We start from the raw sequence: 14,461 nt of genomic DNA, 5'->3' as shown, positions 1-14,461 counted from the left end.
GGACTGGGATTGGGAACTGCTGGTTTTCCATGAGACTGCGCGTACACACACACTGCATGTATTAATGCACGCTGTTTCATTAGGCATTTCAGTACAAAACTGTATGTCTATATGCTTTTTTATACTGAATACATGGAACACTTGCTACAAATCAGCTTCTATGCATACAACTAATGTGATCCTTTCTCAAGACTGTCCTTCTATAAACAATTCGCATTTGTGAAAGAAGTTGTGTTTTGAATATGTCAAACAGTACAGAGATGATGAGATATCTACACACATTTAACAGGTATTCCAGGAAACCGAGTCGTACATGAGCTGATAGTTATAAGCCATGTACGATGAGATTGAGTGGAATAACTGTTTTATTCTATCCACATTCACATTGTTTTCGAGTAGTTTTTATTTCGTCCTCATTTGGTTCAGCAACACACGCCACCATTTTGTTTTTCTCTACTCACGGTATACGAGCTGATATCCTAGTAGAAGAGTAGCCAATCAGAGCACGCGATCGCTCATATCCAGTGAATGTGGACAGAATAATTGAAATTATATGTTTAAATTAGGGGTGGAATGGCATAAAACTATAACATTGCAGCATGCGGATATATCCGGAGTGTCAAATGTACATCCAGTAGGCTGGGACCGGCCTCTTAAAGGTGCTAATTAATCCGGCCCCAAATTAATTTAGAAACTCGGATCCTGACAAAATGTGCTGATGATGTCATTCTTCATTACCAAGCTAAAAAATTTGGTGCTGTCACCACCATGTCTCTTTTCTATGGCATGGTGTTTAGGGAGTTTCACAATAATGGGAGCAAATACTTATGCACTTCCAAGGTTGGGGTTTTTATATTGGAAATACTCTTGCAATCTGATTTCTTCCCACTTTAATATTACGGGATGTTTTTGTAGATTTAACCGCAAACAAGTGCATAAGGTTGGAACGCTATAAAAGGTGGAAGTAGTGAAAACATATACCATATAAGGCACTGATGTATTTTAAAAGAAGCATAATTCAGATTTTATAATATTTTTTTTCAAGCTTATGTTTTATTTCGTGACATCTTTATTGTTACTGGTATAAGATAAAGACTTTTTATCATAGTATACCTGCATACTGATATATTGTCACACCCCTAGTTTAAATGTAAGCTGTGTAAACTGTGTAAGTTGCAGTGTTTGGTTTGACACTGAGAGATATTGTATAACAAGTTACCAGCTGAAGTGCTTGAGCTGTGATGAGGCCGCTTGGGAATCTCATTTAAGTGAGCAACTCTCATTTAAATGAAATGATTATTCCACTTTTGGTTCTGTTTGTCTCATGCTTCTACTTCTGTTCAGTTTCGCTTTCGTCAGTGTTGGGAAGATGATCTGAATACATGTCTCCTTTAGGCATACTGAACATGCTCCACAAAACATGACCGAGCAGCTTCAGTTGCTGAAATGGTTCTCTGAAAACACCAAGTGCAAACATCTCCAGCAATAAGTTGGTGTTTTTCTCTTTTGTCACCTTTTTTTGGCATCATGTCATTTTGATGACTTCGTAAAAAGTGTCTGTTTGAGAAGGGTTTAATCGAATCGTATGAAAATCTTTGTATATCATGACTGCATTCTTGTTTGCAAAAACAAAACTGCAAAGTTAATATTTAAATAAGTGTTGTCTTCTTTTTTTAAGAGCATCAGAACGTATTTTTTTTTGTCATCACTGCTGCAGTCAGTGTGTAAAACTTCCATCTTCAAATGAGAATTGTCCATGAGGTTTTTTTTTTCCTCTGTAAGAACAAGACCAGGCATGCCGACTTTACCTGACATGACTGCTGCACTTATTTAAGGAAATCGCCATTCGGATATTTGGGATATAATTTGATTGGTCTTCTCTACGGCATTAATCGGTAACGACATGACAGTTGATATGTGACTAGAGACTATAGAATCTAATTAAAGCCTCAGTACATTCAGGCATCAGTTCATAAACGGTGGCTGTGGAGCTTTTGTCTTCTTATCTCATCAATCTATAAAAATAAATACTCTGTAATAAAAAGCATAATTCACAATATTCAAATAAATTAAAGAAAGGCAGTGATTTGCCTTAAGTCCTTCTAGGGATGATGCTTTAAGCTTGGCACAGCAGGATTTGAGAATTTCCTCTTATTTCTCTCAAGCTCTGTCAGGTTTGATGGAGTGTGTTGCTAGGGGTACTGGCTGGACATTTACAGACTTGTCGCAAAGCCAGTCCTCCAGTTTTTTTTGCTGTGCACTCTGAAGGAACTCCAGAGGTCCCGTGTACAATTGGGAAAATCTGCCAGAAGGACAAAAATGTCGGCAGAGCTCCACCAACGAAGACCAGATACTTAGTTAAAGTCACATGAGAGATGAAACAAAGTTTGCCAAAAGGCACATAAAGGACTTTCAGGCCATGATTGAATTACTTCCCTGGCCTAAATACCAAGCATTACATGTGGAGGAACACCCTACAAAACAAAAAAAGCACGGTGATGGCTGCATCATGATGTGTATGTTTCTGTCAGGTTTGTCAGGTTCAAGGGAAAAATGAACAACTCAAGAGAGAAATCCTTGAGGGAAACCTGCTCAAGGCCTCAGACAGGACAAATGTTCCTTCCGAGATAATCTTTGGTCATCTCTTTTCCTCTTTAAGAAACTGGGAAACCACTGTGTTCTTCAAAGCTGGAGACCTTCCCCGTATCTGATGTCCGTGCACAATTCTTTTGACCTTATACCGTAGCTTGTTTGTAAACCAAATACCATTGGGTAATTTGTGAGTTGGTACGCAGTGGAGCAGGATGTGATTGGAACAGAGGGTGAAGAGCCACTCGAGTAGGTAGTATCAGAGGATGAAAACCACTCACTTGATTGCTAGACACTCCTTATCAATGCTGATGTAGTTCATTTCACTCACAGACAGCTTCCAACTGAGATACAGCAATTCAGGAGAATGCAACAGAGACCTCCCACAGAAAACTGCCTCAACATGATCAATCAAGGGGCCAGTGACACCAGAATAGTTGGGTTAGAACCTATGAGAATAGCCAGTCAGCCCCAGAAACTCTCTCACTACCTTTTTAGTATCAGCCAGGTTACACTTCACTGGCGACTTGGGGATGCATCAGTCGATTACCTAAGTTGAAGCCCAGAAACCATCATTATAACCACCAAATTGCACTTCTTAGCATTTAGCTCTTCTTAACATTCACTGTGAGTTCTGCCTGTCTCAAAGGTCTCTGGAAAACTCTTATACAGCTGTATGTGCTGTAACTGAGATAAGTTACACTGTTAGGAAGAGGAATTTAGTCCATGTGCCATTTAAACATTTATGGGTTCCTCCCCAAACATGTGTGACCAAGACAGTTTTCACAAGTCAGAGACAAGAAGCCATTAGTCAAATCCAGTGCTGATTAAAAACAAGCAGCATCCATTTGGGGGTGGCACCGTGGTGTAGTGGTCAGCACTGTCGCCTCACAGCAAGAAGGTTCCGGGTTTGAGCCCAGTGGCTGACGGCGGCCTTTCTGTGTGGAGTTTGCGTGTTCTCCCTATGGCTGCATGGGTTTTCTCTGGGTGCTCTGGTTTCCCCCACAGTCCAAAGACATGCGATTAGGTTAACTGGCTACTCTAAATTGTCCATTGATCAAGCTTGGAGATGAATGGGCTCGGCCAAGTTGAAATGCCCTAGACACACCAATGATGGACTGCTAAAACATCATCAGTAGTGCTTCTACAGCCCGTGCTGGCTATGGGATGAAGAAAAAGAGCATCCAGTTGATCAAGCAGTTCCTCAATGGAAGGCAAAAGATAAGCATCAAATTCAGACACCCGTTTTTAGAAGCACGTTTTTGTGTTCTTCAGACAGGCTGTGCAAAACTTCCCTGGGGTGTCTCGATGTACGGTAGCATTTTATGAATTTGGCATGACCAGGAACGCTCAACTTGAAACTGAGCAATTGGTGCTTCCTGGGATGGGCAAAGTTGGTGTTCACAGGGAACTGGGCCAACTCTTTCTCTCCAGAAGTGTTCCTGCCAAAGGTTCCTGCCACTTGGTGAGTAATGTAGAGCTTGGGGGGGTAAAATGAGTACTTTATCTTCTGGTGTAAATCCTCACAGCTGAGTGCCCCTCTTGTTTGGCCAAGACTGACAAATGGACCTGGAGCAAATTCTCCTGCATTCAGTGAACCAATTTGTGGAGTAACGTACTGAATTAAATCTTTTGCATCTTCTCCCAATACTTACTAATGGCATCTAAGAGTAAAGAGGGGAGAAAGCACCTTCCCTGGATATGTCACAAGGCAGTCCAGCTGACTGATCTGGTCTGGAGTGTCACTGGACCCACTCTGCCATTATCTGCTTCTTCATCACATTGATTGTGGCCAAACTTGCTGAGCATCAAAGGTCTGCAACAGTTGTTAGTGCTGCTCAGGAGTCAGGCCAACACACCGCAGGATACCTGCTTATTCTCCTGGACCACCCTTCCACAAACATTGCTGAATTGTGACAAAATGGTCAAGATGTGCCAACTTTAGGTTGGGAACTTGTCTTAGCCGGTCAGGTTGGGAATTCTGCTAGCCAATACTTGTGCATGAGGGGATACCACAAGAGGTTCAATTTGACAGAAATATTATGCTCTTTTTGTACGTATTTATTAATTTTTTAGGTGCACACCACCATCTACTGTACATATGTCCATGAAGGAGAATGTTTGGCATTCCGGTGCAAAAGAAGTCAAGTAAGAACAGATGCATCGCTGCATCAATTAAATCAAACTTAGATTTGAAGATGGAAGTCGATTCCAAATGTCTCGCTCAAATGACTGACTTTCAAACTGTTAGAATAAATTGATGCTGGCTTTTAATGAGATCATCACTATAATGGTCTCCTTTCCCATAATATACTTGGCACACAGTTTTTCTTTCTTTTTCTTATGTTACATTTAATATTTTCCCCTGCATTTTTGTCAAGACCTTTTTTAAAAATATATGTTTTATTTACCATTTATCAACTCATTCATGTCTGGATATGGAATTATCTTTTAAGGATTTTCCTATTAGGTCATTGCCCTCAGTTTGAGTAGGTCCTGCATTATGCGATCCTCCTTCAAACCCATCTTTGGTATGGTCCGTGTGTTCCTGACTGATTCCTTCCACAGATTCCCGCCCGCAGCATGCCACGCCCGTCGCAGAATGAGACTGCATGCTTTGCACTTCAGCCACAGCCTCTTGGAACTAATTCTGTCTTTATTTTGTCTTTTCTTTTTTCCCCAATTTTGGTTCTCATTTGCGCACGGTCGTGTCTTCTCTGCCTGTTCTAACAACTTCAAACTAAACTCCAAACTTCAAATTTAAAAAAAAAAAAAAATTTTTGAATTTAATAAATGGAACAAACATGTTCAACCATGGATTTTGCCTTTGCCACTGGTACTTCATTAAAGGCGTACTACAGACGCCAGGACCTGATAGAGGAGCAGGATAGCTGTAACTGGGACCTGCAGCGGGAGGTGGTCCGCCAGCGCTCAATGCGCTCCCCCAAGCGCCTCCACAGCATCCCTGAGGTGGCTGAGGAGGAGCAGGAGGCCGGTGCTGAGCAGAAAACATGGAAAGAGGAGAAAGCAAGAGAATCTGAACGGGTGTCTGCACGCAGCCATATTCTGAAGCAGTTTCAACGGCGCCAGTGCTTCTCAGCAGACGACAGAACCTTGACTTGGAGCAGCAGGCAAAACACCAAGAGCCCAGATAGTGGCCTGGACTGCGGGAGCGAAGATGAGAGCTCACTGGCCCCCCGCAGTGGCTGGAACTGGCATTGCAGCAGCAGCATCCACAGCGAAGGCCCAGCAGAGCGCCGTGCACTGGCGACAGGCAGGAAGAGGACGCTAACACGTCAGTGTGGCATGGAGGAGGATTTCCTGGACACAGCGGGTGACCTGAGGGAGTCGTACCACCACTACTACCGTCCAAATATTTATCATCACCTTCACCATCTCCATCGGCCTCGGCACAGGTTCCGGAGCGAGAGCAGGCTGAGCGAGGTTGGCAGGAGCTATAACAGGGACATTAGGGCTCACTCTGTGGCCAGACTCAACAGAGCTGTGGATGAACCTCTGGTGTGTGTCTACAACCCCCCCCCCTTTCTCTTCCTCCTCTTCTTCCTCTTCCAGTCTCCATCTCTCACTCCACGTCATCCACCAACTGCTTTGCCCCCTCGTTGACAAGCAGTAAAACCATTCCTCTTTTCTCACTGTTCTGCCTCCTCATTCAATGGGTCCATTTCCCTGTATTTTTTCTTTTCTTTATTTATTTTTTCAAATGTTTAGAAGTTTCAGAAAAATGCTTCATGGTCATTTATTGGTTGGGTCAGCTGTTTTTGTTTTGGTTTTTTTTGGCTTTTTTGTATCATGTGAATTCCTTCCTAGAATGTGAAGTGAGTTTTCTTTTATGGACATGTAGATTTTTTTTTCAATTACCTAAAGGCCATTTCTGAGTGTTTCTTGTTCCTATGGATTGTGAGCAGCCTCTCGTATCACAGCGACAGTCCAGCATGAAGAGATCAGGCTTTACCAGTTGTTCATGCAGCGCGCACACACAGAAATTTAACTCTTCCATGCTCCTTCACAACCAGTCTTGAAGTGCAGAGACATATTAATGATGGATCAGTAGATTTCTTACTCCTTAATGGTAAGAAATCTACAGTACGATGTTTCTAAGCTATTCCTTTACACCAAGTCACAGACAAAATTCCTGAACAAAAACCTAAATGGTCTTTAGCTAAACATCTGGTTTGAAACCCTACCCATGTTGTTGTTGGGGTTTGTTTTCAATGTTTCTGTTCAATGTTTCTGATGAGTTCATCCTCCTTGTTTTTTGTTTTTTTTTATATCACTAGCAGTAAGCATATAGCTAGACTATCGTTTGTAAAAGCATAACATACCTGCTTATATTTGGGTTTAGTTCTGGGTGTGGCGTCATTTTTATAATTCTGCTTTTTCATAAGCTGAATGCTTTAATGTCTACATTTGAAGATTTTAGGGAACTCTTCCTCCATGGGACGCTCGGATCGACTGGAACAGTCCAGCCATCGGACGAGTCACGGATGTCCTCCGCCTCAGAGAAGGCCCATGATGGTTCCTTCCATTGGTTAGTGAGGTCACGTGCTTTGTGGGATAAGCCCTGCCCATCCCCTTTCTCTTTAAGATTTCCATTGTCATGAACTTTTCCCCTGTTATGTGTTTACCGGCATGTCATTATTGACATGGACTCTATGAACAGCACTGCTTGATTTACTGATGAGTATCCTGTTTGACTGCGCCATCTGCTCATATGCTAATCAGTCAGAACAGCTCCAGCCTTGCTGTTTTACTCATATGTAGCACTTGATGGCAGATCTGGGATCAGTTTTCTTCTAACAGCTCATGATGCTAAAGGTTAGCACTCATGTACGAGGCAAACTGATCCTACTACATGTCCACTCTGCTTCCATGCCTCTTCATGATCAGACAAGTGGTGAGTAGAGAGGTGTAGCTGTAATGCTCTGATTGGTGTTTCCTTAGAGATCACAATGGAGAATAACAGTGAGGGGAGTGAGGGGAACCTCTCACCTGTCAAGGATGATGTTTACTATGGCAGTGTAGCGTGCCGCAGGAAATGCCCACCACTACGATCAGAGGAACGATATGGTACGTGCAGTGCAAAAGAGCGACAGATACAAACGAAGATAAGACCAGACATTAAACCAGACAGAAGCTTGTAGTTATGGGTTGCTGTTGGCTCCTAAACAAAGAGCTAAGGAGAACCAGTGCTTGGAGGGCTGACGGCTCAGAATTTGCAGTGTGTAAAATACGCTTCAGCCCTCCATACATTTGATTTATTTATTTTATTTTATTTTTTGAGCTTCTTTCTGTTGAGTGCCGATAGTGAGAATAGTGCGACTGCCCTCACCTTTCCTGTGTGCTCCTATGTGGTCTTTAAAGCCCAAGCAGTGCTTTCCTTTCTGATTCCCTCTCTCCCTCCATCTCCACCATTTTTCTCCCTCCTCTTACCCATCCTGTCCAGAAGTGCCCTTTCTAACCCTGCCTTGGCATTTCTGCACTGTGATTCATGGCTTATGTTGCATGAACGTCCTCCTGCATTGTGTGTGTTACTTCGTTCTTAAAAATAAAGGTTCCAGAAAATATGCAATGCCACAGACAGCAGTTTCCTAAACCTGGTCCCGGAGTAGATAGTGTCTTAAGTTTTCCCTGCTCGAACACACCCATCTCAACTCAAGAAGGGCTTATTAGTTCAATCAGGTGTGTTAAAGAAGAGAAAGCACTAAAATGTGCAGGACAGGTCGTTCTCCCGGAACAGGGTTGGGAATCTGTGGAATTTTGATTCCTTAAAGAATCGATCTCATGCCTATGAATAACTGTGTGGTTGATGACTCTTTAACCGACGTTTTGTTGTAGCCACTTCTTCATAGCACGGTGGTCCTCGAGTGGCACAATGGTACAGCTGGTAGCTTCACTCCTGACCTGAACTTGGGTTCTACCGTATCTGTGTGGATTTTCGCCTCTGAAAAACATGTTGTAGGTCAATTGTCGACTTGAAATTGCGCCTGGGTACTGGTATCCGGTGACAAACTCCTGAGGCTCCTGAGCATTTGTTGTAGCATGGGGTCGATTGCGATTTTGAACCCTGATGCCACAGCCTTCCGTGGCTAGGCGCCAAGAGAACAAAATTCGCCATGCTGTCTGGGTAGGAAGGATGGTATACATCCTCTCCACTGCCACTCACCGGCCAATCGTGAGTGTCCGCGAGCTCATGTGTGTGGAAGAGGGTAGATAGCGCTTTCCTCTGATGCCCCTTTTCCACCAAAGCAGTTCCAGGGCTGGTTCGGGGCCAGTGCTTAGTTTGGAACCGGGTTTTCTGTTTCCACTGACAAAGAACTGGCTCTGGGGCCAGAAAAACCGGGGGCCAGGCTAGCACCAACTCTCTGCTGGGCCAGAGGAAAGAACCGCTTACGTCAGCGGGGAGGCGGAGTTGTTAAGACCAACGACAATAACAAGACCGCGGAAGATCGCCATTTTTAAGCGACAAGAAGCAGCAGCTGTACAAACGCAAAGTCATCCATTATTGTTGTTCTTGCCGCTGCTGCTTCTTCCGTGTTGTTTTTGCTTCGATATTCGCGCCAAGGTTTAAGCAAACGTAGCGACGTAACTGACGTATACAGCGACGTAATGACGTGGCACCGCGAGCTATGGAAAAGCAAACTGGTTCTCAGCTGGCTCGCAAGTTGAACGAATTGTAAACCAGCACCAGCACTGGCCCCGAACCAGCCCTGGAACTGATTTGGTGGAAAAGGGGTATGACTGGCTTACACTGCCCTGTGGAGATACTCATACAGTTGGCTGGTTTCAGGTCTCTCGGATCGATAGAGGAGAGTTTACAAGTGACCAAATTTGGGGAAAATCAGAAATACGTAGCTAAAGATTCTTTAATCAGCCAAATAATATATCTTCTGTGGTATCACTCTAAACAATTATTTCTTGCACCTTTATTTTTAAGAGTGTATCAGAGCTGTTAAAAAGACCAACAGCTGAAACAGGAAAAGTCGAGTTTAAAGGCAGGTCAAATAGTGGTGCTGTAGTACAGATGGTATTAATTTCAGTATGGTGGAACCATCTGTAACTCATATGGTCTCATGGTTCTTCCCATCCTGAACACTGTTTATGATGCGTCCTCTTTTACCCGAGTCATCACCTGTAAAGTCTGTCTGTTTTTCTTGACCGTGACACGTCGTAGTGGTTTCTTAGCTGCTATTACGTCTTCAGTAGTGGAAATATTCAGGGACGACTCCTGGTTGTCACCGAAATAGCTCTTGTCCAATTAGTCAAACTGTTGTGTCTCAAAGATTAAAGAATAATTAACGGATTACTTCCATGTTCAATTAACAGCAAGATGATGGTGAGGGATGCAGCTGCATGCTTTATAATGTAATCTGTTGCTTTTTTTAAATCTTTTTTTATTCTTTTTTTTACACGCATGGTTACTGTGCATGCTTCTCAGTTTAAGATTTTTCTGTGATGCACATGTGAGTGTTAGATTAATGCAATTTTCCATTTATCTCTAACAGACTTGACAGAGCAAGACATGTTTAGTGTCTGTAATCAACAATTATTCCACGAAATCGAGTCGTACATGAGCCGACGAGACGCGTAGCACCGAGTTGGCTAAAAGACATGTACGATGAGATTGAGTGGAATAACTGTTTTATTCAATCCACATTCACTGGATTTTGAGAAAGCGAGCATTTTTATTTTTTGCAAATTTGATAAATGAAAAACTTTATACAAAATGTCCGACAAAATAATTTCCGCTTAGAATGTAAACAAATTGGCGAAATGACAGGAGCAATTTGAGAAAAATGCTATTATAATAATTCTTGAAAATAAAAAAGATACGTTCTTACCATCAAATACTTTCATTCCATATTTTGTTGCTTTTTTTGTATTTTCTGGGGTTTTGTTTTCGAGTAGAGTTTTTATTTCGTCCTCAGTTGGTTCAGCAACACGGTCCGCCATTTTCTTCTTCTTCTTTAGGGTTTTTTGGCGGTTGGCAAACCAACTTAAAGGTGCATTACTGCCACTGACTGGGCTGGAGTGTGGAACAGGAGATATGGGGGGGGAGACTATATTCTTTTCACCATTTCTGTTTCTTTTAAATACTTGATAAAGTGATGCATCCGACTTGATGTGCTCCGCCATTTTGTTTTTCTCTCCTCATGGGATATGAGCTGATATTCTTAGTAGTAGAGTAGCCAATCAGAGCGTGTGATTGCTTATATCCAGTGAATGTGGATAGAATAATGAAGGTTATTTCACTCAAAATGTTTTCTGTAAATATCCGCCTCAAATCAGAGGCTTTTTTTTTTTTTCGAACAACCTGAACTCAATTGCACCTACGAGGCCGAGCTTCTCAAAGTCGGAACGTGGAATTTTTTGCGAGCGATGTGAACGATGATATTGTTCCACTTGGAACTTAAATTTAGGGGTGTTCACACGGCAACTTTTACTCCGGTGTAGCACCGGGGCTGCCCCGGTAGAGCGTTCACACGGTACAAAGTTATACCGGTGTAGCCCCGAAAGCTGCTTAAACCAGTGCAAATCTAACCCTGCTCGGGAGGTGGTTTAAGAAATTTACTCCGGAGTAAATGCTAGTTTGCGGGGCAGCACCGATATAAAATGGGCCGTCTGAACGCTACAGGGGTCGACTCGCTACGCGTGAGGAGAGTTGATTACATACGGGCATTGCATAATTTGCATCCTGGTATTTTGCGCTTCCAAAATGGCGAATATCAACAACAACAGAACTACGTGTCATCCAATGTTGCCAGATTGGGCAGTTTTAAGTGCATTTTGGCGGATTTGAACATATTTTGGGATGGAAAACATCAGCAATATCTGGCAACACTGGTGTCTTCATCCACGTCGTTTTCCTGGCGCTTGGTGATGCCATGACAACCGGGAAAAAGAAGTACATTTTCACGCATGCGCATATTTCATTTCCGCATTATTACTATCGCAAATGATAGTAATAATGATAGTAATAAAAGGAAATGATATCAAAACTTTATTACTATCAAAGGAAATGATAGTAATAAAGTTTTTGCTACTATTGCACGGTCGCAGAAACTGCCGTGTGAACGCAAGTGGGGCTGCACCGGTGCTAACACGCTTCTCTCTAGTAAGCAGGGTTGTGACGTGTGAACGCTGCGCAAAATTTACACCGGTGTAAGATATATCGCAACAAAATACATCGGTGCAGCATCGATGCAAGTATGTGCCGTGTGAACACCCTAATAGTTTCCATTACTTGTTACCTCCAGTGCAAAACTAAAGTAGTAAACTTGGGACCCCAAAGACGTTCTTGCCTGACCAACTACGTTTGGGGAAAGTGGAAAAATTCATTTGACATTTTTTTTCTATACTTTGCTACTTTGTGATATTGTTATATCTATTTTTAAACAAATATTAGGGTTTTTATGTTATTTTCTTTGCACAACATATTCATTATGCATCATATATTCACTTACATTTCTCGGTAATGCTAAAAGACAGTGGTGGCAGTCTGGTTCTGATTCTGAGAGTAGCAGGAACTGTGCATTTGTTGTTTTTTAGGCAGTTACAGAGGACGGGACAGACGCTCACCAGACTACTTTGACGAGTCGGAGCCGGACAACCTGGCGAGGATTTTTGTAGCTCTGTTTGACTACGACCCCCAGTCTATGTCCCCAAACCCTGATGCGACAGTCGAAGAGCTTCCCTTTAAAGAGGGCCAGATCATAAAGGTGGGCCATGACGTTTTCGTTATGTGTCCTTGTGCTTGATGTAGATCCTTTAAAAGCTGGAGAATAACACATGCCTTCGTTTTGACATTTACTATCTAGAACCTATGCCTCGCTATTGCTCCGTTCACACTTTTGTGAATTGAGCATTTTATGCACCACCTTTTGAGAATCATGGCATTAAAAATCAAGCAAGCTTGGCTATCTGTTTCAATTCTTTATATTTTGCCATTTTTTTTTCTATTCTGCTCGGTTGTTTTACTTCTTTTCCTGGTTTACTGCCAATTTTGTCACCTTTTCCTCCTCGGGTGTTCAGGCAAAGGAACTTCTCGAAACTGTCCACATCTCAACATCATCTCTTTTTCCCTTTCACTGCATTCTGTTCTGTTGTGTGATATGCAGCGTCCTGTTTTGTCTCCTCTTTTCTGCTTGTGGTGTAGGTGTTTGGAGAGAAGGACACAGACGGGTTCTACAGAGCAGAAGTCTGTGGCCGGAGAGGTCTCGTCCCCTGTAACATGATATCTGAGATCGAGACAGAGGACGGCGAGATGATGGACCAGCTTCTTCAACAGGGCTATTTACCACTCAACACACCGGTCGAAAAAATCGGTACATTCACGTTTGTTCTGCTCTTTTAGCTTTTCCTCTCCGATTACCATCCCTTACCTGCTTCTTTATCTTCTAATTTGCTTGTTTTTCTATCCTCAGACCCTGAATCGTATCTCTTTGGTATAAAAGTAATGATCTGTCCAATCCTATGCTTGCCTTGCACTTTTCATCCTCCTCTCCTCTCCTTTTCTTTTCTTTTCTGATTTCAAGTCAACTGTGATCGGTTCAAAGACGGCCGCTCGCTAAATCGCAGGTTTCGGAAATCCAAGAGAGGTTTGTTCTCCCTCTGAGCTCTTCCCTTCTGGTTTTCTCAACCCTCTATCACTCCATTCCTTGTTTTCCAAACCGAATCCCAATGTGAAAGTGCCACAAAAACATTGTTCTTCATCCATCCCATTGTTTGTACCTCTTATTTAAAAGCAGACGGCTTTTCGATTTCATAAAATCGATGAAATTTAGTTCCCTCTGAAATTTGGTCATTGTGATATATTTTTATTTCTGTAATATCTAAAAAAATCAGGCCATTCTGTGGCTGGGAAGATATTTAATTTGAGGGGATTCCTGAGCAAATAATGTGCATTACATCACTCACTTCACTCAGTCAAGCAGACAGAGGAAGTCCGTGTGTGTGTGCGCATGTGCAGGCTTACCTTTGAGCGTGCACTGACGGTTCCATCATTCTGTCGCTAAACGAACAGCTGATCACACCGAGGTGCTCGCTGAGCGCCGATATTTATTAGTTTGGTCCTGCGTTTCCTTCCCTTCGTATATAACATAACGTCTTTTCTTCTCGCTTTCTTTCCGTTACTGTTCCATCTTTCACGTTTCATTCGCACACTCACGTCCTCCATTTTTCTCTCCTGTTTCAAATTTGTATCCCACAATGCCTTGCGTGAACAGGGAAAGCCCACCACGTGATGCATGATGTAGTATCTTGTATTGGGTCATGGTGAAGCAGGAAAAAATAGCGGAGAATTTAGGGCCATGTGGAGATAAATTCAATAATTGTTCTATGGAAAAAAACCTAATAAAATTGGAAGTCTGTGATTCGAATTCAGTAGCTTTCGCTCCACGAAACAAAAATAATTGGGTGTCGGGAGAATTCTTTTTATGACCTACACTTGAAAAATCTGAAGGGCAATACAGCTTTAGTAGTTAAAATAATTGTTGTAATTATTGAAACAATTTGCTTTTCATTTTCCTTATCTTTATTGTTTAACCTTTATATGTCACCTTTATATTCCTTATCAATCTGTCTGAACCTGTGCACTGGATGCTAAGTATGCTAAGCGTGATTCATACATGTCAACCCCTTTGGGCGCCGTCCACCTGGAGTATCAGAGGAAGAAATCCATAAAATCAACATAAAATCCTTATAGCCTTCGAATCGCACCAAACTTAATAAATAAATAAGTAAATATAACTTGCCTGAGAACTTCGTCCAGCATGTCGAAAATCGCCTCGCCCGTGCCGATATTGCACACGGGCATGTCTATGATTCTTGACTTCGCCCCTCTGTTTATGTCGAA

The 14,461-nt window shown here is 42.5% G+C and overlaps 1 protein-coding gene across 1 annotated transcript in view; it reads left to right on the top strand.

Annotated features, from left to right (window-relative positions):
* Positions 1-14,461, top strand: part of rimbp2b (RIMS binding protein 2b) — a 122,405-nt gene that overhangs the window by 82,436 nt on the left and 25,508 nt on the right. Inside the window, exons 16-18 of the mRNA XM_060931274.1 lie at positions 7,024-7,138; positions 12,157-12,326; positions 12,764-12,932. Coding sequence (XP_060787257.1) covers positions 7,024-7,138; positions 12,157-12,326; positions 12,764-12,932 — 454 coding nt within the window. The remainder of the gene's footprint in view (positions 1-7,023; positions 7,139-12,156; positions 12,327-12,763; positions 12,933-14,461) is intronic.

The sequence above is a fragment of the Neoarius graeffei genome, chromosome 10, assembly GCF_027579695.1.
Source record: "Neoarius graeffei isolate fNeoGra1 chromosome 10, fNeoGra1.pri, whole genome shotgun sequence".
Classification (NCBI taxonomy): domain Eukaryota; kingdom Metazoa; phylum Chordata; class Actinopteri; order Siluriformes; family Ariidae; genus Neoarius; species Neoarius graeffei.
This window is presented reverse-complemented; position numbering and strand designations above follow the sequence as displayed.